The following is a 24262-nucleotide window of genomic DNA, read 5'->3' as shown; positions in this document are numbered from 1 at the left end:
AACCTGAAGAGCCTGTCACTCCAATGAAATAATTTGTAGGCTTAACTTGTAGGCTATTGCGCATCCAGCGGGAGGTCAAGCCTAAGTCAAAGAGATTCTGGACAAAGAGACAGACGGGAGCTAAAGAAACTTCAGGACTGGCTAAGCGGGCTGGATGTTCTTGTCTGATGAGCTGCACGGAGGAGAAAATGTGAGAGCATTTACACTTTCGTCCTCCTCGGTAATTCTACCTGCAGCCAAAGCAAGGTGCTGTGTTTGGGGGTGCACTGTGAGAGGGTTGTGAAGATGGTAAAGACGGTTACAAGGGATCCCTGGTGCCCAAAGGAGAAGGTAAAAATCTGAGGAGAAGCTGTTTCTCTCCAACTCTTTTGCTCCTGAGGTATCCATCTGAAATCAGAATAGATAAAAGTTTTATTCTGGGGCTAGCCTCCTAACTCTCTAACATGTTCCTGCCAGGGGTTCTTCCTTATAAAAAATATTTCCTTATTATGGAATGTAGAACAACAATAAAAATACAAAGTAGAAAGCAAAACCATTCACAATACCCCAAGTCAGAGATGACCAGGATTTCTGACTTTCCATCTGGGGGCAGGAGAGCCGAAGGCCAGGAGTCGGGGGCCGGCCTCTTCTCCCCAGTGATCCAGGTGAGTCAGGGATCAGGGGAAGCAGGTGGAACCTAACAGCCACGGAGTGTTCACTGCCTGCCGGGTTCTGTGCTCAGCGCTTAACGTGCAACCACTTACCCAGTTCTCAAAGTCACTATTACTGCCCCATTTTACAGATGAGAAAACTAAGGCACAGAGGTTAAGTAACTGCAAAGGCCCCAGCTACCAAGTGCCAGACCTGGTTTCACAACCACAGTCTGGCTCCAGAGCCTGGACTCTTAACAGAGCTCTCCTTGTCTTGCAAGCCCCTCTCTCAAGCCCTAAGTGAACGGAGCGTTCCAGACGGGCCAGGTGTGAGCAGCACTGTGCCCCTGGAGCCTGGTCAAGGCCTAGGGCCGAGGCTGGGACCCCACACCTGAGTGGACCCCATGGTCTCGAGTGGTAATTCCCAGGGCAGTGTGTCGTGCTGGTTGGCCAGGGCTCTTTGGTCTCTACAGAACTACTCCAAGGCCACCTGCCCACTCAACAACAGGCCCCGAGCCTGACGCCCAGATGCCTCACCAAACGGCTTCACAGGTCCTCGGTGGCCCAGCGCCAGCTCTGCATTAGCTAGCACAAGCTGAGAGGCCCCAACCCTGCAGCTTAAGCCTCTCCCACTGGCCAGCTCCTGGAACCTAGGCCTCTGCTCCCATCTACAAGGAGAAGGGACACTTAGCACAACGGGGCCTGGGCAGAGAAATGGACTCTAGTCTTACCGGGTGCAGCTTTTATTTCCTCCCTTCCGCCTCTGAGGGCCCCTGCCCCTCCGGCCTTGGGCAGCTCTGCAATTCTGACCGGGCGGGAAGTGTGCGTGCAGCCACCAGGGGGCGCAGCACGCTGACAAAAGCTGACCTCCGGCCAAACTGTTCTGGAGCGCAGGGCAGCTCTGGCCCAACAGACAGGAAAGAGGTTGAGCCAGGAGGGCAAACGCCCAGCCTGGGCCTGAGAACGCTTGAAGGGCGAAGCATCAGCTCTAAGTTACCCAGCAGCCGCGCCTTCCGCGAGTGCTGGCTTCGGCTCACCTGGGCCCCCAAGCCCCTTTAGAATGGAGCCGCCTCCCACAGCAGGACGGGCGGGGCGCCCAGGAGCCCCGTGGGATGGCGGGATCAGAAGGATGGCGGCGGAGAAGGCAGTGACGCGCACCGACTTGTGCCTGACCACCACTGACCACCCCGCTCTCCCTTTCATGGGGTCGAGGGCTGGCAGGGGCTCCAGGTCAGGAGACTGAACGGGAAATGCCATGTAAATCACGCATCACCCGGGGAACGTCGGGGTTAATAACTAGTGAGGTCAGGAACAAATATCTGAAGGGAGGCCCAAATAATTTGATGCCTGCCGTTTTCAGCCCAGGTCTGCAAACAACAGCCCGCGGGCCCACGCTGGCCTGGTGCCTGCTTTTGTAAATACTGGAACACAGCCAGGCCTGTCTGCTTACAGGGCGTCTGTGGCTGTTTTTGAGCTCCAGCAGCATGCGGGGAGTTGTGCCAGAGACTTTGTGGCCCCTGACAGAACACGTTAGTCGCAAACACCATTGTTAGCGTGAAGAGAGGCCTGGCTATTGAAGATGTGAACCGGTACAGACGGCGTAGAGCCCACACCGTGATGGGCGTCCCCAACCGCACGCGGGCAGGGACGAGACGCTCGATTCCACGCACAGCCCCAGCGACACTCAGCCAATGGCCACGTCTCATTAGGACAGACGCTGGCCTGCTGAAGGCAAAGGATTCTCAGGGGCCCTGACAATCTGCCCGTCACGATCTCGACTCTGCAGACTGTGTCCGTGTAACTCTCATCCTTACAGACATGGGGATCTCTGGCAGACGAAGGGGGTTAGACATGTGCACATCTTACTTTGAAATGCGTTCCTTTCCGCTGGCCTTTGTCCAGTTTTGGCTTTTCCACGTAAAGAGGGTTTTTGAGCAACATCTGGGCTTTGGGTTCAAACTGCACAGACCAATCCCACACGGTGAGCAGATTCAAAGGCTTGCTTTGTGCACCCTGGCTTTCCCTGCCCTGCCAAAACAAGCACAGGTCACAGCGCTTCCAGCGGGGCTGAGGAAAGCAAACACAGTGCTGGGAGATGGGCCCCAGGAAGGCGCGCCCCGCCTGCCCTGAGACCCAGCCTTCCAGTGGTTGCTCACTGCACTAACGGCTTTGCGTGGGGAGGGGCAGGACGTGCTGCTTCCAGCGGCCGCATGCCAGCCGCGGTCTCCCAGGACAACACCCCTGTAAGGTCACTCCTATTTTTCCAATTCACCTTTGGGGAAACTGAAGCTCAGAAAATGGAAGTGACCGCCTGAGGTCACGAAGCTGGTGAGCAGCGAGGCTGTGTGAGGGGAGCCCGGGGTTCTGTTTCCCACTCCCTGTGGGATATGGTAAAATCCCACTGGAGGGCCAGCTCCAGCAAACCCCGAGGCCCCCAGAGGGCTGGTCAGAGCACCGATGGCGCAGACTTAAGGCCCTGGGAGCGCGGCCTCAAGGGAGACTAAAGACGTTTAAGACGGAAAGTGAAAGCCTAGCTTCCCGGCTCCGCCACCGCTCTCTTCAGAGTCACTCCAGGCAGCGGGCAGGTGGAAGAGAAGGTGTCTGACCTGTTCACGAAGACAACTTTTAATCTGCTTCGTTCCTGGCTCTGACACTTGCTCCCGGCTCCAATACTTACCGTGTGACCCGGGGCGAGTTACTCAGTGTCTCAGCTCCTCAGGGATAATAATAATTCAGACCCAGAGGGGGCTTGAGGACTAAATAGCAATACCCGGAAAGCACTCAGAACAGGGCCCAGCATGTAATCAGTGTTACAAAATCACCATTTTTATCATCAATCTTCTTGCATCCTACTTGTGAGACACGGCTTCTTCAATACACAGGGTCCTAAGAGGGACGCTTACCATGTTTGTATCTTTTTGATGAGGCGAATTGAAGAAGAAGGTGCTAAAGATAGGTATGTACAGGCTATCTGACAAAACGGTCAGGTACGTCTCCGTGAACTCAAACGCTGGGGGATGCTGGTGCACCAGCTGCCAGACACAGTCTAAGAAGAGCAGGAACACGGGGACCTACGTGAAAACGAGATACACGTGACTGAGGGGCACCAGCGGTCCTGGGTCCGGAGCAGCCACCTCGACAGCTGGGGAATAACCTCTTCCGGGCACTATATTCTCTGGGAAACACATTCCAGGCGATTCACATTCTCAACTCCATCCCATTCCCAGCGATAAATATGGTCAACTGAAACCACACACCCGTGGATTAACATCAGGACTTGGCAGGACCTCTCTGCGTGAAAGACATTCCTGAGATGATGTAAAAATCTCCTTGTCAATCAGCACTGACAGATGAGCACTTGCAACTGATCCTGGTAACAGGGAACACTAGCTCTGAACCTCAACAAATGAAATGCTGTTCCCCACAAAAGAATTCCACTCTTCTCATTAGTAGCACAATATTACAAAGAATTACTACTCAATTACTTCAAATTTTGTGGATACTCCCTTCTCCACCCCCCTGACAATGAGGGCCCAGAAGAGAAAGAGGTGGGAGAGAAGGCAGAAGCAGCAAAAATGAGTTCCTAACATTTTTCACAAATGCCCTTTTTTTAACCGATGGCCTCTTTTATTAGCTTCAGAGGCAAGCCCTTTAATAGTAGAGATGAGAGTTTTCGAGGGTGCCTTGTCATCCCCAAGTGCTCCTCCTCCAGTCACCAGTGACCCTGTCAGGTGGCCAAGACAGGCCACGTCACAGTCTCTCCCTTCCCGAGCTTGGCCAAGGTCTCACACACAGCTTCTGAGAGGTGGGAGGTGGGAAGCCAGCTCTTGAATCAAAGTCCAGTGCTGCGTCAATTACATCACAAAGTAGACCACCCAGTTTTCTATCAAAACTCCAGTATGTCAGTGTTGAGATGAAAAGAAAGGTCTACATGGGCAACTTTATTTCACACCTCACTTTATGTTCAAGAGCATATTTAAATAGAGCGTAAAATGTTTGGACCTCATTGTACAGTCAGGGAAATGGGCTCACAAAGTACGGGTGACTCCTCCCCGCACTGGGTAAACAGACCTGATCTGCTCTCGGGCTCTTGCCCCACTAGACACGGTGCCTGTCAGTCCCCCTTTTCTCAAGATACACAAACTATATGAGCTATACAAAAACACACCCTTCCCCACACAGTATCAGCTATTTCTGCCCGTCATGTTAGTTGAGTCCCATTAACCTTTCAAATTAGTATCTCAGAAACGCAGGGTCCCTTTTAAGACTGAAAGATGGTGATGTCCATTCAGCCCAACGGGACACGGATGAGTACAGAACAGGCCTGAAAGAAACTGCAGGCCTACTGAGAGCGGGCTGGGTCTCCCAGGACATACCAAGCCCTTATGGGCAAGAGCCACGTCTCTGTTTCCACGGCCGCCGTGTCAAGCTGTCCAGCACCGCAGACAGACGTGCTTATTATCTGGGGTAAGAAAAACCACCAGTCGCCCTGCTAGCATACGTTAGCTCTGCAGGTGATCTAATTAAAGTTCACCTGTTTTCATTTTTCCTTCCACAGTCGTTAATAATGCAGCCAAAGGACTTTGCACCGCTGTAACCTAGACAAGTACACCCCAATCTGGGGGGCTCATTTTCACTAACTGAACTGTAACGCTAACTCTCCAGTGCTTGAATTCGGAGGCCCAGACCTGCAGCTACCATGGCGAAGGCCCTGGTACTGGATAGCATTCACATAACCCTGTGCTTTATTTTGAAAGGGTTTATTGCAAGGAAAATTTACTTTGTGTTATTATGTATTTTCTGTAGGAAACTTGTACCCTAAATGTTCATTTTTTTGGCAAAGACTAAAATTATCAGAAACTGTGGGAGTCTCTCTCACTGAGTTCATTTTTATTTTTTACAAATCAATATTACTTCCACCATGAAATATAATAGCCCCCTGGGGTAAACAATTTAGAAGAGAAGACTCTGAACACACTTGTTAATAAACACCCCTTTCCCCTGGGAAGAGTTTCAATAGTGTTTCAAGCATTGAAAAGCATCCAGCAGTGCACTGACCTCAGCCTTCTCGACAAGCCCCTAAAAGGCGTGCCCTTTGCAGGCAGGAGCCCTCGGTCAGTCGGAAGACAGATTAATGAAGAGACGGGGCTCCGCTTCCCCATGGCTGCCGGGTCTGTGATGGGGACACTCACCTCCTCCTTGTCACTCTGACGTAGATGGTTGCAGCGGTCCAGGAAGCAGTGCCCGCCCACGATCCACTCCTTCTGGACAAGGCTCTGGAAGCCGTACCTGGTTCGACAGTGGGGGTCCATCATCACTTGCACCAGAGAGGAAACGAGGCAGCAGAGGTCGGAGGCGTTCTCCTCTGGGGTGGGGGGATGCCCAGCAGCAGCGCGGAGAGGAAGGAGGGTACCAAGTGTTAAAGAGCCGCAGAGGGCTCGCACAGGCACAGGTAACACAGGGGCCTCAACACCAGCGCCTGCCACCCACAGTCAAGCTCTAATTCTCGAAAGGCCAGGGCCAGTGGGGGGAAAAAGGTAATGTTCTCAGACTGAGAGACAAATAGCTTCTAGCCTGGCTGGCACCGGTTCCAGCACACACTGGCACTAAAGATGGATGTGTTACTGATGAATAAATGCAGCATGGCAAACCCACTGTCAGAATGCGGGGTCCAAATGTGCTACACGATGAGGGCACAATCATATACATCATGGCACTTGCTGGGCTCCATAGACCAAGTTCAAAACCCTTCCAGCTGGTGTGTCAGGGTCTCCATCACTGAACTCATTGTTCCAAGGCAAAACTGCTTCTCAGCCGCCTTTCCTCCACTACCTCTGCTTTGGAGAAAGGGTAGCGTTCCTGGATTGCACCAAAATGCTCTGATTCTCAGCTCTACAGCTCTTTCCATTTCTGTCTGGGAGCACAGAGGGGCCTGCTTCTTTCTGCCTAGCCTAGAGGAAAAACTCTCCACGGTAAGTATAAGCCATGTGCCCAACCCTGGAGTGCATGGTACAAAACCCACACGATGAAAATTCTGCTCACATCCTCGTTCACCATAAATGACTCATAGCAAATAAAAACATACATCTACATCCGTGCATTTGTCTTAGAGTTTTAAGGTCCTAAAAGTCAAGGTCTACATCCCTGTGGTTTCTACTTTACACAAAGAAGTGCAACTCAAGGTGCTATTTTAAAATGTCCACGAGGACAATGGTGCTGGTAGTAGTGGGTTTAGAGAAACTTCAGAACGAATTCTAAGTAGGGAGGTGTTTGCACTGTTAAACTCTCCTCCTGACCCCAGGGTCATGAAGCACTACAGAGCCACACTTACACTGTGCTCCTATTTCTCCTGCAGGAAACAAGCCTGAACTATGGGAACACATGGGTTCAGAAGAAACAGATTTTTGTATTTGTCTTTCTTGTGCTACCACCTTTCAAAACAAGTTTCATTTTTTAAGAGCATCTTCCTTCTTGCGTATGAAGGGTGTTAACAGTACACATGCGAGTCCTAGGAAGAGCAGCTAGAGAATGAGATTTCAGAGGAGGTACAACTCAGCAGTCCTTTGGGGAGTGAGGGAGGGTTCAGCCTCACCCGCTAAAGATTCCCATTTCATTTTACGCAACTCTGGGATTGGTGCAGTCTGGCCCTGGGTACTTGCACCTCTCAGCCCCCAAATCTTTATCCCTCCTTTTCACCAGTTACTCAGTACTCTGTTCTGCCATTGTTAATTAGATCTTTTTCAATAACACCCTTAGGCCTGCTCTCTCAAACTCAGTAAGTTGTAAGCTTCTAGAAGGCAGAGGCATAGAGCTCTGTACATGGGAGGTGCTCAGCGCATGTATTAAAATTTAAGTCAGAGGGTACAGAAGTCACAGGTGGACACATTTCCAGTCTGCTCACAGAAGCTAAATTCTAGCAGTCATGGAAAGTGTCAGAAAAATGATAAAAGCCTGAGGGTATGAAAACATGAGACAGTCTACTTAATGTAAAGCGTGGGGCTATAAGAAACTTTAAATATTCAAAACAGCAGATAATATTTTAGCTCAGATCTAACCAATTCCACCAACAATCTTTGTTGTATGAGGTTTACACTTCTTTTACACATTCTGGGTGTGTACATCCTGTCCACATGCACAGGAAGTTAAGTCCACGGAAGAAAAGGGAATCATGGTCCACAAAGTTTCTGTGGCAACTGCACGAAATTGTCAGACACAAAGATGTAAAAATAACAATTAAACCATCCATGGGTCTCTTCATACAAAAAAGATCATCCAAAGATTTTAACTTTAACTGAGTTAATATAAAACAAAACCTCAAAATATGAGGAAATGTGAGCTTTGGTAAAGATACCAAACAATTCCTTCTTGGGCTGCGAATAGGTCTGCCGAGTTCCAAGTGAAAGAATTTATTTTTAAACTATAACAATGAAATCCAAAGCAGAGCATTCCAAGGTCAGGGTAAAAAGAATGGGAAGGATTTCTACATTAGCTCGCTCCTTCTACAAGACAATTCCACTTACATAAATCTCTATATACAGAAACAGAATCCCAAGTAAAGGAAAAAGGAAACCACCCTTTGTGCTTTAAATATATTACCTAAAAGAAGAACGTTCATGTTTTGGGCTTCTAGACATTCTATAATCTCTATTGCTTTTTTCAGGCAGCGTCTACATAGGAGAGAGGCAAGAAAAACAGATATTAGTTCTTGAGCTTGGTATCATGAACAATAAGAAATTTAGAGGCAGTCTGACTTGATCTTCAGTTTTCTATCTCATTTACTGTTTCATGCTAAAGATCTCCAAAAAGAAAGAAATTACCGTTCATGCTATTCAGATACTGCAAGACACTCATCTGCTTATTAGAAACTTAAAATTTTCAGAAGGGATTTCCAAAATTGATGTAAAAATGTTGCTACGTGATTCCTGAACTAGAAATACTTACTGCAAATTCGTATCTGAGTGTGTTGGTGAGTCCCAGTAAGACCCAGAAACGCCCACATCTGGAGGCGGTGCTGCAGGCCCATTTTGTTAACTCAAGGTCATGGGCTAAATGTGTTGGTGCGGCTGGAAAGGCCCAGTGTGCCCTGAAACCCCTTTGTCTCCCTCGACGCACTGTTGCCGCTGTGGGCAGCTCTGCCTTCTGCACGGATAACCCTGCAGCAGTGTCGCCTCCCTGGGCTCCTCACCCGGTTAGGGACACTCACCTTCTCCACCCACCCCATGGAAGGGAAGGTCCTTTCATTTTATAACATTCATCACAATGCTTGCAATTATATATTCAAATTAAGGGACATGCAGTAGGCTCCTCAAAACCTATTTGTTAAAAAGTTTTTGGAGGCCTGAGGCTCCTTTGCACAAACTCCCAGGCAGATGTGAGAGAGAATGCCGAGCGAGGTGGCAGGGAGGAGTCTTCTCTTTCCTCAGATGTGTCCTGGGGTCGGAGCTGTTTTCTCCCCTGCTCTCACTCCATCATCATTTCTGTTTTGCGCCTCCCTTTGCCCTCTCCTCTACTTAAGGGCAACAGACAGAAGCTATTCAAAATATGAAGTAGGAAAGGGAATAAAATTCTGCTCTCTAGGAATCTCTACTTGACTCCAAAATGAAAAATAACTAATTGGCATTAATGATAGTTAAAAAAAAAATTTTAATAGGTAAGAGACATATAAGATACAGAATTCTTCTAAAAAGGTATCAGTAAAAACTTAGCATCCGGGAATTCCCTGGAGGCCTAGTGGTTAGGACTCCGCACTTTCACTGCGAGGGTGCGGGTTCCATCCCTGGTCACGGCCAAAAACAAAAACAAAGACAAACCCAGAAAACTCAGCACCCCTCCCCTTCTCAAGCCCCAGATTCCTCCCTGGGGGTGAGCACTGCTGCTCAATTAGAATGCTGGGTCGCCACGCCCCCTTTTTTGTAGCCTTCCCATCCCTAGTCTATAGTCTAGGGAGCAGATCTCTGTGTGGGCAGGTAGCATGTCTGTAAATTCTTATCAGATGTGCACAGAAATAATAAATAATGAATGTAAAATCCAGCTGAGCCCTGAACAGAATATGTGATCTAAGAATATTTAACCGTGAAATAGAAAACAGCTAAATTATTTGTCAGGCTGCTTTACTACTTTTTTTAATTTTTGGCTGCGTTGGGTCTTCGTTGCTGCACGTGGGCTTTCTCCAATTGCGGCGAGCGGGGGCTGCTCTTTGTTGTGGTGCGCGGGCTTCTCATTGCAGTGGCTTCTCTTGTTGCAGAGCACGGGCTCTAGGTGCGCGGGCTTCAGTAGTTGTGGCTCGTGGGCTCTAGAGTGCAGGCTCAGTAGTTGTGGCACACGGGCTTAGTTGCTCCGCGGCATGTGGGATCTTCTCGAACCCGTGTCCCCTGCATTGGCAGGTGGATGGATTCTTAACCACTGCGCCACCAGGGAAGTCCTGCTTTACTACTTTGGCTTAGAGAACTGTGTAATTCATGAGCAAAACAACGCCTTGAAATACCTGATTATGTCAAGCCAGCTGCTACTTTCCAGCAGGGAAAACCATTTTATATCTGTATCCCAAAATTCGGTACTATTATCTGAAAAAAGGAAAAAGAGTAAAGAAGTCAGGTATTGTTTGCTGACGCGCCTGCTGTAAAATCTGTGCTGTTCAGAGGCGCTGCCCCAGACTAGGCTGCGAATCCAGCATTTCAAACCTTCAGCTGAAATTGTTTTTGAATTGTAAACCCCTGGAAGGGTGTGGTAGTCAAAAACAGACTTTCATTGCTCAAGTAAAAAGTGCCCTACAATCTGTATACTAAGCCGCCGTCCACCCTGTAACTCAACAAGGAGAGTAACATGCTTTAGGCAGACAGAGTCGACATCCAGCCTGCTGCTCTTAGAAGAGGAAGATGCAACAGGCCACGTCCTAATGCCAAGGAGGCCTGAGGGAAGAGCTAGCTTCTGCTGGAATCCTAAACACACACGTTTACCTTGCACGCCAGACACAATCCCCCCAACCCACCTTGATACAGAAGCCCTGCATTTTACAGAAGTCTACTGCATGTCAGAGTTGCAAACTCAAATCAATGAGAAGGCAGATAGCCCTGCAAGTACTAGATGGTGAAAACAGAAGTGGGGAATCACAGTCCTGGATCAACTAGTGCAATTCCTTACTTCTCCGCCAGGTGCCTGCTTTCTATAAACCTATTTTATCACACATAGCACAGTGTGCTCTAATTAGAGGTACACACTTGTTTCCCTTGGTGTCATATTCATCTTTATCTCCAATGCCTAGCATAGTTAGTGTGTATAATGGAAATTCAACAAATGTTGACTGAATGAATGAATAAATCCTAAATCAGACCACTAGGCTAAAAAGTCAAAGTTAGGAAAAGCTACCTATAAGTGTGACAAATCTCAGAGGGTAAATACTCATTCAAGAGTGAAGAGAATCAACAGGTGACTGACTCTGATGAAATCTGATTCAAGTTCTGAATTGTTCACACTGGGCAGCCTGGGCAGGGAAGTGGCGGTAGCTAGGATGGGCATATTTCATTTTCTACTTTGCACATTTCAGATTAACTGAATTTTTTTACACTGTAAAAATATATATATATGCTCAATCAGAAAAAAATAAAATACAATATTTCCACTTGGTGGGGGAGGAGTCCATTGAATAAGCCACTAAGGAAAACAAACAGATGATTCACTTTACAAAATAGCCGGTGAATACAGGTATTGCACAGTTCTACAACTTTTAAGGGAGAAGCTCAACGCTCACCACTGGGGAAAGAAGAGAGGAGGAGGGTGGCTCTGTGTTCACTGCCCTGAGAAGGGGCAGCGGGGCAAGAGCCTGGAGCAAAATGGCGGCAGCAAGTGTATCGAGGGCAGCTGGCCCCGTGGTGACCGGCCCCTCCACTCCGCGACACCAGCCCTCACGGCCGGGAACCTCTGTGTACAGCCATGAGGAACCCAGGGAAATGGCACCGACTTTCACCTGATCCACGCGGCATGTCTTTCCCCATTTGACAGAAAGTTTTTGCTTGGCATTCTTCTCACCTATCAGGAACAGCTGTTTAAATTTAGAGTAGGCCGTCTGGATTTCCTGCAGGGATAGGAAGTTGCTTGACAGGTCTTCAGTTTTAACAATTTCATAAGGTGGCCTGTGGATGGTCTTATAAATTCTAGGTAACAAAAATAACAAGAGATTAGAAGAGCAGGCATGAGTTAGAAATAGTTCATTTTTCCTGAGCACTTCCTAGGCGCCCGGATCTGTGTGAAGAGCTCCCACTGAATCCTCCCCAACGAGGCAACTACCGCCGGGCTGCGGCCCCCAGTCAGCAGAGGTGGGGATGCAGGAACAAGGGGCAGGGCTACCCGGCCCAAGATTACGAAGTGTATCACCTGAAAGAGCCAGGATTTGATCCAAAGCAATTTAACTCCAAAGTCTACTCCTTTTCTGTTTTTTAATTCATCCAGTTTAGGGTTTGTTTTTTTTTTTAAACTTTTTATTTTGAAAATTTTCAAACATGCAGAAAAGCAGAAAAGAATAACACAGTGACATATACCTTGACCTAGATTTGACAACTGTCAACATTACAGAAATCATGCCACTTCCCGCTAAATGCTTCAGCGTGCATCTCTAAAAACAATGCAGCTGAGGCGCTTCATGATTATGTTATACTGACTCCTTTCAAATTAAAGACGACCACTCTAAACTGTATCTCCAGCACTAAGTGCTTTATCAGCAGGTAAACTGAAATGGACCAACTACCAAGAACTGTTCCCTGCTTCTTGGAAAACAAAAACTGAGCTAACTAAATGATAACAAAATATACAACGGTACTGACCCATCCAAGAAGTTCTTTTGGATTTGTAAAATGCCATCATCCTGTTCTTTGGGCAGTGCTGACATTTTCAAAAGGGCACATCCGCTGTGGCAGGACCAACACCATATCTGCAAAGGGAAATAAAGGTTTTCCAGATGTAACGTAAACCACCTAACAGAGGACAGGTAAGCTTAGCATTTGAATTCATACAGGGAAATGTACACCTTCAATATGAAATGGCTGAATATATTCAACTTTGTTATGCCAAGGAATAAATGTGTCATACTCATAATGAAAAAGGCTGATTTAGTCTTAAAGACAACAACAACAGAAACTCAGGTCTAGGTGGTCACACTCAGACTCTCTTATAGTCTAACATACACCTTTTTTTTAAAAATAAATTTATTTGTTTTATTTATTTATTTTTGGCTGTGTTGGGTGTTCGTTGCTGCGTGCGGGCTTTCTCTAGTTGCGGAGAGCGGGGGCTACTCTTCGTTGCAGTGCGTGGGCTTCTCATTGCAGTGGCTTCTCTCGTTGTGGAGCACGGGCTGTAGGTGTGTGGGCTTCCGTAGTTGCGGCACATGGGCTCAGTAGTTGTGGCTCACGGGCTCTAGAGCGCAGGCTCAGTAGTTGTGGCGCACGGGCTTAGCTGCTCTGTGGCATGTGGGATCTTCCCAGGCCAGGGCTTGAACCCGTGTCCCCTGCATTGGCAGGCGGATTCTCAACCACTGCGCCACCAGGGAAGCCCCTAACATACACCTTTTGACTTGGCTTTAGTGCTGGGAACCTGGATGATGATGATAAAAACAACATCATCATCATTATTATTATTATTACGATTATTAGGATAGAGGCTATCACTGGAGTGCAGCTCATTATCTCAGGATTTTACATGAATTAAGTCATTTAATTCTCACAATCACACTCTGAGACAGGTATAAGTATTATCTCCATTAACGACAAGAAACTGAGGCTTGGAGAGACCGAATAACTTCCCCAAGTTGCACAGACAGTGCAGCAGTGACTTCTCAAGGCCGTGCTTCACTTGGATGGCCAAAAGGGGGCAGCTCCCATCATTAGAGAAAGTCCACACTAGAAAGCATGGAAAGTTGGTTATTCAACATACATTGCTAAGAGACTTGTACATGCAAGGCACTGAATTAGGTTGTGAGAGGATGGAAAGAGGGCTAAGATACTTCGTCTACCTTCAAGGTGCTTATATCCTAAAAGGGGAAATAAATTTGCAAATATAATAGGAAGTAGAATGTGGTAAACCACAGGAGAAGGGAATTTCAATGAACAACAAAGGGAGGGCAACAGAGAAAGAAATCACATGAATGCCCGTAAGTGACAGATCCAAGTGTTTAGGCATTTTTCTGGATACAGTGGGAGTTTCATTTGTTTGCTCTGCTGTATAGGAACACAAGGAGATTAGAACTGATTTGGGGGCAAAGAAATCTGCCAGGAGAGCCTGGAATGGAGAAGAGGCGAAGACTGGTTGGGGCCGGAGAGTACGGCTGTGGATTTTGTGCCCCATATAAAGGTCTGGTTAAGGGTTCAACAGTGGCTAAAGCCCAGCACTGCTCTGCTGACCAAGCCTTCGGGCCCTGGCTCAAAGGCAGACCAGGAGGATTTCAGCTGCCCAGAGAGGCCCCCTCTTGCCAGTCGTCTGCACCATACAGACCACACACTGGTGTGCCAGCAGCAGCCTGGGCTGGAGATCAGAGATCAGCAAACCCAGGCGATATTCTGCACTACGCTTAGAAAGTCAGAAAGAGGAACCGGTTTGGGGTTTCAGGGGAAGATGATGAATCAGTACTGGGTATGCTGGGTGTCTAGTGCCCACAGGACATCTGTGTGAAGATACTGAGGAGACACCCAAGATGAGGATTATGACTTAGGAGAGGAAGGCAGGACTGCAGCTCTGGACACAGGAGCTGCCTGCCAGCTTCAGTGGAAGAGACGTGAGCCCACCCCGGAGCGAGGCCAGAGGGATGCAGAACTGCTTCAGGAACTGCCCAAAAGAGTACCGACTCTGTAAGCTCCTAATGAGACGGAAGTGTTGGAACAGTGAGACAAGTCAACGGGCCCCTTGCTGCCCTCTTACTCCTTTTTCCAACATCATGCCCAGGCACTCCTGCCCCCTGGTGGGTGCAGCTCACTGGGGGGTGGGGAGGGACACTCTTAGCCATGACTCCTGACAGGTTCTAGGAAGTTAAGTGTTCTTAATCCTTTTTATCTCCTCTCCTGGGGCAGAAAGAATCTGCTCTTGGTGACATTCAACCACAGCTCATTTTCTATTTGGGGCTCAACTAAAACTGTCACCTCCCAGCTGACGCACAAAGGGACAATTCCCTTACATTCTCTGTTTGAAACAGTAAATAGAAAACAAGCAAAATTCCTGGTCAGAGAGAGACTTCTCACAGGAATTTAGCAAAAGACATATGTCTTCTCCTATTGTAATTTGTACAATTTCTGTCTGGGAAAGAGCCACAGGGTTCTTAGTAAGAATGACTTGACAGCAGACAAGAATCAGGGTGATAATCCTGTTTATTTTTTAAAAAAAAAGAAAAAGGGAAGGGGGAGATTATTCATTATTTGGTAGATCTTTTTTTTTTTGGTCTTTTTAAAATTGAAGTTTAGCTGATGTAACATATTATATAAGTTACAGGTGTACGATATAGTGAGTCACAATTTTTAAAGCTTATACTCCATCTATAGTTACTATAAAATGTTGGCTATATTCCCCATGGTGTTCAATATATCCTTGTAGCTTATTTTATACCTAATAGCTTGTACATTATTTGGTACATCTTAAGGTGTCTCTCTTAATAGAGCCAAAGAGCTTTAGGGGAGCCTCTACCATTGGAGGCTACAAAGCAGCGTAAGAAAGAAGGAAAGGAACCACTAAGGAGGTAAGAGGACCAAGACAGCGTCGTGTTTCCAAAGCCAAAACAGGAATTTAAAAGGCAAAAAAGGGGGGGGGGTGTGCACCCAGAACTACAGTGACTGACGGTGTGGAGAACGGGGGCCACCCAGGCTCAGTGACTCTGAGGGTCAACAGCAGAGCGGGGGGAGCAGAAGCCCTGCGGCAAGAGGAAAGGGGGTAGAGGCAAGTAGAGAAAATCAGTACAGCCCTGAAACACGTTTGGCCGTGCAGGCAAGGAGAACAAGCCCGCGCTCAACTGTTAAGGAAGGGCTTCTTCAGGTGAGGGAGACTTGAGCATGCCTTCAAGAGAGCAGAATCTCTGGAGATACACGCGCAAGGTCCAGAGCGACGGAAGACAAATCCAGGGCAGAGGAGATCAAGAGCCCAGGCAGAGGTCTGGGTCGGTGATGAAGGAGCACAGAGAGACCACAGGAGGAGGAGGAGGAGGAGGAGGAGGAGGAGGAGGAGGGAGGTCTTGTCGCTCGCTCTCCAAGACCCCTCGGGACTAAGGGAAAGGTGGTCGATGACAGTAAGAGCTAAGGGTGGGATCGCCAACTTAAACAGAATGAAAAAATGGCTACCCTGGCCCCAGGGAAGAATGACACAGGAACCAGGAGGAGTTCACTGACAGGCTGCTGAGCAGAACAGGGGCCCAAGTGAAGCAAGGTAACAGTTTTCACGTATCCCATTAAAACGCTCTGCTGTTCGGTCTGAACAATCCATAGCGATGTTCACTAGCCCCGCAGCAAAAAAATAAATACTCAGGACTGGAGTACAGCGGAGGGTCCAGGAGGCCACAGTCTCTAGAATGGCAGCAAGGGTCTGACTGAAATCACAAATGATGCAGGTCTTCCCCGAACAGGAGTTAAGTGGAGGCAGGAAAGACCAGACTAGATGAAAAGTCAGGGTGAAAAAGCAGAGATACGGAAATGTTCTCGGACTAGCGATGATGGCTGTACCACACTGGGACTATGTTCACTGTCTCCAGTGGTGCTCCCTGAGTGAGTGTGTAAACTCCATTTTGTGTAATATTTTTCCGCTGTCCATGCATCACAAGCTCCACCACGACTTTCAGGACACATAATTAAGGCTGCTCTAATAAAATGAGAATGCCTTCCTACAGTTGCTATCAAAGTTCTGTTGCTGACTCCTCAGGACAGGTCTTCTCAGGACAGTTTCTACTTCTCTGCCCCAAGGCCTGGCTAGAACAGAGCAGTGAAATTTCATATAATGCTGGAGGGAGAAGCAGCCTATTCCCAAGTGTGCAGACAATTCATCTTGGTTTCTTCCCACAGAGCATACCCCTTTCTCCTGGAGTCATCTATGAAAGGCTGACAGATGAAGACCCTCATTTTTATTCTTCTAAAACATTCTCAAAATGTTGTCTACAGATCCCGAGACCCTCCCTTACAGGTGGCCTGGGAATATTACTAAGGTATAATTTGGCTTAATCACTGCGTTGACATTGGCACTGATAGTGTTACAACTGCTGGTGCCTTGGTACCAGCCAAGGTATTGCTACCAACAGCACTGGTCGCCACTGTATTCTTCACTGCCACAAACTGAAGAAAAATAACTGTTTCACTTCAGAATGTCCATAATGAAGAACTAAACATTATGAATTATATTAATCTTGATCATTACATTTAATATTTAATACTAATATTTTTTATATTCTGTGTGATGGAGTGGAAACAAAGCATGGAAGTGTTTGTCTGAGGGAAAAGCACCTATGAGACTGACTCGAGAGCTGAGCTAGCTGCTGTATTCTTGTAACTGAAAGAGTGAATGACAGACAAACTACGGGTGTTCAGACTTTGGTATCTGGCAGACATTCATTCTTTAGAAAAAAAAAACAAAAACCAAGAATGAAGTGAGACTATCCCCTTAAGGAAAACAACTGACAATTTGTTGCCAATGATAAAAGTTGAACTTTCAAGCAAAAATTAGAATTTTGTAAAACTAGTCTCTGCCTTTTTAGCTGGACAAATTCCCAATATTTAAAGACTTTCCTGATGAGACAGGGATGATATTAACAAATGTGATTTTTATCTAAGAAAGCATGTCAATATTTGGATGATCTGGGACTTCCCTGGTGGCGCAGTGGTTAAGAATCTGCCTGCCAATGCAGGGGACACAGGTTGGAGCCCTGGTCCAGGAAGATCCCACATGCCGCTGAGCAACTAAGCCCATGTGCCACAACTACTGAGCCTGTGCTCTAGAGCCCGCGAGCCACAACTACTGAGCCCACGTGCCACAGCTACTGAAGCCCACGTGCCTAGAGCCCGTGCTCCACAACAAGAGAAGCCACCACAATGAGAAGCCTGCACACTGCAACAAAGAGTAGCCCCTGCTCGCCGCAACTAGAGAAAGCCCGCGCGCAGCAACGAAGACCCAATGCAGCCAAAAATAAAAATAAATAAATTAATTAATTAAAAAAAAAAATATCTGGATGACCTGTATAACCTAGTGAGCTAATACTTTCTAAACGACCAATGTATTATGTTTTTAAATCATGCATGTTTTAAGATCCATTCAAAGTACAAGACAGACCAATGGATTTTAATTTAGCAGTGAATGAAAAGTTCATTGACTATGTTTTCAGATTCCTTATTGCAATTAATCTTTACGAAACCACCACTTATCACTTTTTTGGAATACCGTCAAAGAACAATATTTTCATATTCTCTGAAAAGGCTATTAAATACTCCTCCCTTTCCCAGATACACATCTGTGTGAGGCTGGATTTTCTTCATGTACTTCAACCACACCCCAACATACCACAGCAGACTGAAGGAAGTGAGAAGATGTGAGAATGTAGCTGTCTTCTATTTTCAAAAAGGTAAAACAGTACTATTCTATTTTTTTGTTTTGGACAATATAGTTATTTTTCACAGAAATTTTTATGTTAACATGTAATGAGTTTTTTACTAAAATAAACATTAAGCAATTTTTCAGCTTTAATTTCTAATATGGCAAACATCAACAGATACAACCACATAAACAAAAACCCTTTGAGACCCTCAATGATTTTTAAGAGTGTAAAGGGTCCTGACACCAGAAAGTTTGAGAACCACTGCTCTAAATCAAAGGTGGCACACTGGTGGGACGTGAACCAACTCTGGCCCAAAGACATGTTTTTTAAACATCTGAATCCGTTGTGAACAGCTGCACACATTTAGAAATCGGGAAAACTCACATAGAAATCCACCTCTCTGATTTCTCCTGAGAAGTCTGGACATCTGGCAAGATCAGGGCCCGTATTCCCACATGGCACAAACGGGCTGGCAGAGAAGAGCAGCCAGCCCTTCATCCAGGCAGAGGGTCTCTGGTTCATCGCAAGAACCACACTCATTACCCACCTGGCCTGCATACACTTCTGGGCGTGTGACCCCTACTTAGACATCTCACCTCCCATTACAGAAGTGACCTTTTTGGTGAACCAGCCATGTGCATAGCACAGCATTTGTCTGTAATTCTCATTCTGTACTCAATTCCCTGCAGGTTTGGCAACCCCCAACTGCCAATCAGAAACTGGAATAACTGCCAGAGTCTTGCTTTCTTTGATCAGTGACACACTAAATATGGCTCCCATCCCAGTCTATTCTGTGAAAATTAAGTAAGCTCTCCATGTTGTCTCTGGGAGGAAACTCGGCCATGCCCGTTCAAGATTGATGGTGTGGGCCAAAAGGAATCTTAAACTCTGCTACCCTTACAGGGGTCGGATCAGCCTCAAAACAATTTAGGTGTTAAATGAGGCTGTCTTTCAACACCAGACTGGCCTGTAATCCCCCAAAAGCTCTTTAAAGAAGTCTCTGCTAAGAACTCCAGTGCATCTGTGAAAACTTTAGAACTCTGACCCCAGGAGCCTCATTGTCAAAGAGGATCCTCTAGGAAGTCCCTAAGATATTTTTAGATTGCTCTTGGACTGAGGACAAACTCTTTAATACCAAAGCCAAGGGCTTTAAGGAGGATAATCTGCCAGGATGGGCCAGTGAGCAAGCCACGCATTTAGGGTTTCCAGATGCACTTACTGGTATGCCATGACCCTGGAAGCGCGGCACGTCCTCCTCAGGAAGAGGGGTGGGGACAACAAAGTATGCTGGCAACCTAGAAGAAAGAGATGTCATCGGTTTTAGTGCTGGAGCTAATTCATTAAATATGAAAGCTCAACGTCAACGAACACAGGAAGTTAAGCAGAGTGTCATGACATGGACCATATTTCCCTCTTAAGAACCAGTGCAGATGAACCGTCTCTGTCGAAATCAATCAGGAATCTGAGTTCAAATCCTAGCTCTGCCTCTGATTCTGTGTAACCCTAGGTAAGTTACCCCACCTCTCTGGGTCTGTTTCCTCATGAATAAAATCACCATGGCAATGTACTCATCAAAATCCAGATTGCAGGAAGCTATCAGACAAGTGGCCTGGTTTCTTCAAATAAATTGCAAGAAAAAGCTAATAGTGTGAGACTCTATAGATTAAGAAGTTTAAGAAACCTATCAATTTTCAAGATATCAATCTCATCGAATCTTTTTTTTTGGTTATGTTGGGTCTTCGTTGTTGCACGTGGGCTTTCTCTAGTTGCGGCAAGCGGGGGCTACTCTTCGTTGCAGTGGGCGGGCTTCTTGTTGTGGTGGCTTCTCTTGTTGTGGAGCACAGGCTCTAGGCACGCAGGCTTCAGTAGTTGTGGCACGTGGGCCCTAGAGTGCACGGGCTTCAGTAGTTACAGCGCATGGGCTCAGTAGTTGTGGCACATGGGCTCAGTAGTTGTGGCTCACGGGCTCTAGAGCACAGGCTCAGTAGCTGTGGTGCATGGGCTTAGTTGCTCCGCAGCATGTGGGATCTTTCCAGACCAGGGATTGAACTCGTGTCCCCTGCATTGGCAGGTGGATTCTTAACCACTGAGCCATCAGGGAAGTCCCTCACTGAATCTTGATTAATGATAAAACAGATAAAAAGATGAAAAATAAATTGTTTTGAAAATTTATAAAACAATGCAGAAAATCTGAACACTTGACTGGGTACTGAATGATATTAAGGAATCAAATGTTAAATGTGAAAGGTGTGATAATGCTTTTATGATTATGTTTATAAAAAGAATCCTGGGACTTCCCTGGTGGCGCAGTGGTTGAGAATCTGCCTGCCAATGCGGGGGACACGGGTTCGAGCCCTGGCCCGGGAAGATCCCACATGCTGCGGAGCAGCTAAGCCCCTGCTCCACAACTGCTGAGCAACCCCAGCTCTCCACAACTGGAGAAAGCCCGCACACAGCAACGAAGACCCAGTGCAGCCAAAAATAAATAAATAAAAATAAATTAAAAAAAAAAAAAAAGAGTCCTTCATTCTTAGAGATGTAAAACTTAAATATTTATGAATGAAATGTGATGAGCTCTAGGATTTATTTCAAAATAGTTGGGCGGGACGGGGTGGGGGGAGGGTTGGAGTAGGTAGAGGCACAGAGACTAGCCATGAGTTAATAACTGTTGAAGCTGGGTAACGGGTAAAAAGAATTCATCAAATTCTCTTTTCTTTTATACTGCTTGAAATTTTCCATTTAAAAAAAAAACCTTAAGGTAATTAAAAGGAACAAAGCTCCCATAATATTGTGATGTAAAACCAGGTTTGGGAACAACTGGTCAAGGCTAAGATACCTCAAATCATTAAAACGTAGAAGAATTATTTGGCTTTAGAGGCTCCGAAGTGCTTGGAATATTTTCTTTCACGTCCGCTTGAGCGGGTGGGCTTACTACCCCTTCCTCAGGTGCTGTCACTGAAGCAAAAACCTGTTCACAGGTCAATGGCTCTCAAACTCAGGCTGCCCGTTAAAGTCACACAAGAAGATTTAAAAATTCCCAGTGTCCAGGCTCCACCGCAGAACTATTAAATATCAGAGGTGTCAAAGCTCTCCAGGTGTGTCATCAGGATGACAGCTGTTGTTCTAGAAGCTCCTGCTAGTCAAAGTGTACGGCAGCATCACCCTGACACTTACAAGGAGAGCAGCCCCGACCTACAGAATCAGAATCTGCACTTTCACAGGCTCCCCAGGGGACCAGGCCGCACAGTCAACCGTGAGGAGCAGCGCCTTAGATGGCAACTTACAGACAGACAACTGTTTCCCAACCCTCACCGGAGAGTCGCCCGTGGGCTTTGTGTAAACCAGATTCTCAGCTCCTTCCCCAGAGGCTCACTGGACAAAGCTGGGATGGGCCCACACTGCTTTAAAAAATTTGCACGTCTTCCTCTACTAGTGTGGTTGAATATTTCACAAGTTAATTGTTCCTTATAAACAGTCTTTCACCAAAGGGGAAAAAAAAATGTCAGAACCCAGGGTATTAGCATGCGTACCATGCAGTCACTGAAGAAAGGAGGCTGCAAAGAAAGGGACAGCTCTGCCCCAGTGGGGGGGTTGTGAGGTCCCCTCCTGTCCCAGTGGACTCAAGGTGGTTCTACAGAGGCTCTGCTGGGAGACTCCCGATGTCTACAAGCAACTAACCCTCCCACCTGGGACAGCACTCATTTTAGTCACTAGGAGGAGTTTTGAACACAAAGTAAACAGCCTCTCCAAATATAAGCTGACTTTATTCAAGGAAAGTTGTATGATCCTCTCAGGAACCACCTCAGTTAGGGTGAGGGAACCCCCAAAGCGACACCACCAGAGCAGCAATGTCTTCGTGTGGCTGCATCAATTCCTAGGTTCCCCTGTGTTAACACACACCCTACAGGGTTGAGGACCTTCTTATACCTTCACAGGGAGGTGGCATGAAGAAAGGCTTTTCAGGTGAAGGCAAAGTAGACACTCAGTTTCTTATTCTTATCCAAACTGACCAGGGTCTCCTCTTACCACTGGGGCTTTCGTTAATTTATTCATTGTCCCCAATTTATTGAGTGGGTCTTATAAGTCAGGCACTATACTTGGTACTGAGGATATAAAGATGAACCAAAACAGCGTCCTTGATTCCCCAGGACTGATGGGCTGCCGAAACAAACATTAACCAAATGGTGATACAGATAAGAAGAAACTCACGATCGGAGGAGGTGCTCAGGAGAGAGGCACACAGTGCAATGAAAGCTCTCACGGGAGACCTCATCTAGTCTTGGGAAGACTCCCTAAAAGAGACACCTGGGCAGGGATCTGACCGATGAAGTGGAGGTAACTCACTAGTACAGTTGGAAGCAAGAGGGGCATCCTAGACAGACCGCACAGGCAAGGCCCACAGGAGGGACTCAGGGTGGCTGGAGGGGTACACGCAAAGCTGGAGAGTTAGGCATGAGTCAAACCACGAAGGGCCTTGCAGGGCCCGTTAGAAGTTTTATCCTCTCTACGATGAACAGCAAGGAGCCAATGAAGCCGGGGAAGGACGATGGGAGTGGGTGGGGGAGACCATGCAGGCAGCTACCGCAGTGCCAGGTAAGAAACAAAGCACAGCTTTTCCTGTATCATCCCTGTGGGGCAGAAGCGCAGGGGGGCAGTCCAGGGGGAGTGGGTTTGCACCGAGTGCTCTGAGCAGCACGATCTTGCTGAGGCTCCGTTCTCCCCCCGACCACTAATTAGAACCCCCTGACACCCCACTCCACCCACCTTCTCTACCTGGTATATTTCTGATGTGCTGACACCTATGCAAATACCAATGAATTTAATCAGTATGTGGCAGGATCCTGGGAATGGGCATGCCTTCTATCAGTGTCAACACCGCATTACAAAATATCACCTCCTAGGAGCAGGGCTTTCTGACCTCCTCCTGACTGAGAGCTTGTTTTCCCTTTCCAAGCTTTGTGACTATAAAGAGGGCAGGAGGGGCAGGGTGGGCATGGGGGGGTGGGATCCGACACTTGCCCTGCAGGCCCCTCCCCACTGTCACCCCAGTTTGTGCGGTAACAAGAGGGCTAACCTTATAAGTGTCTGAGACTGATCAAAATCAAAACTGATCTACTGAAGAGGCCCCTCGGAACCATGGGTACAAAATGCTCTAGAAAAACACGAATATTTTGAAACTGTCAGCAGGGTGTTGAGGATTATGTTCCAAAACGATAAGATTCAAGTTTCAAAAAAAGGATTACACAGAGTCATCTTTTAAAAATGTAGGTGAGATCACATCACGCCTCTGCTCAAACTCCTCCGCACTGCACTATAAATTCTGAAACCCTCCCTGCCCATCGGCACCCAGCGGCCCCCTCCTCCCTGATCACACCTCCTACTGCTCTGCCCCTTGCTCTCGCCTCTCCAACCCCTGGGCTCCTCGCTGTTCCTCACACAAGCCAGACAAGATTCCACCTCAGGGCCTTTGCCCCTGCTGTTCCCGCTGCCTGACCAACCCTCCTGCCAACCTCTCCAGCACGCCCCAGTCCCTGGCCGCATCTATTTTTCTCCGTAGCACTTATTACCTCTTAATACACTATAATTACTCACTTATTCTATCATCATTTTCCTCCTCTAGAACGAAAGCTCCAGGAGGGCAGGGATTTTTAGGCTCTATCTCCAGTAGCCAGGACACTGTCAGGCACATAGGAGACCCTCAGAAATGTTTATTGAGGGGCTTCCCTGGTGGCGCAGTGGTTAGGAATCTGCCTGCCAAAGCAGGGGACACGGATTCGAGCCCTGGTCCGGGAAGATCCCACCTGCCGCGGAGCAACTAAGGCCGCGCGTCACAACTGCTGAGCCTGTGCTCTGGAGCCCACGAGCCACAACTACTGAGCCCGGGCGCCTAGAGCCCGTGCTCCACAAGAGAAGCCACTGCAATGAGAAGCCCGTGCACCGTGATGAAGAGTGGCTCCCGCTCGCCACAACTAGAGGGGGCCCGTGCGCAGCAACGAGGACCCAATGCGGCCAAAAATAAATAAATAAATAAATTTATATTAAAAAAATGTTTATTGAATGAATAAATAAAATGCTTGATAAAAGGAAAGCAAAT

The 24262-nt window shown here is 47.3% G+C and overlaps 2 protein-coding genes across 6 annotated transcripts in view; one reads left to right on the top strand and one right to left on the bottom strand.

The window, feature by feature from the left end:
• Positions 1-24262, top strand: part of SUB1 (SUB1 regulator of transcription) — a 354409-nt gene that overhangs the window by 64979 nt on the left and 265168 nt on the right. The window lies entirely within an intron of this gene.
• The window catches only part of MTMR12 (myotubularin related protein 12), a 66693-nt gene that overhangs the window by 3269 nt on the left and 39162 nt on the right, over positions 1-24262 (bottom strand). For 2 of the 5 annotated variants that reach the window (XM_082453732.1, XM_082453733.1), the window contains exons 8-15: positions 19388-19463; positions 12446-12552; positions 11655-11779; positions 10114-10192; positions 8226-8296; positions 5822-5994; positions 3533-3700; positions 2496-2696 (exon numbers count right to left, since the gene is read on the bottom strand). In XM_082453732.1, the coding sequence (XP_082309858.1) occupies positions 2496-2696; positions 3533-3700; positions 5822-5994; positions 8226-8296; positions 10114-10192; positions 11655-11779; positions 12446-12552; positions 19388-19463 (1000 nt within the window). The remainder of the gene's footprint in view (positions 1-2495; positions 2697-3532; positions 3701-5821; positions 5995-8225; positions 8297-10113; positions 10193-11654; positions 11780-12445; positions 12553-19387; positions 19464-24262) is intronic. The other 3 variants (XM_082453735.1, XM_082453736.1, XM_082453734.1) reach the window with 2 other exon arrangements.

Source organism: Balaenoptera physalus (assembly GCF_965194825.1).
Source record: "Balaenoptera physalus genome assembly, chromosome: 3".
NCBI lineage: Eukaryota > Metazoa > Chordata > Mammalia > Artiodactyla > Balaenopteridae > Balaenoptera > Balaenoptera physalus.
Note: the sequence above shows the minus strand (reverse complement) of the source record. Positions and strands in the feature narration are given on the sequence as shown.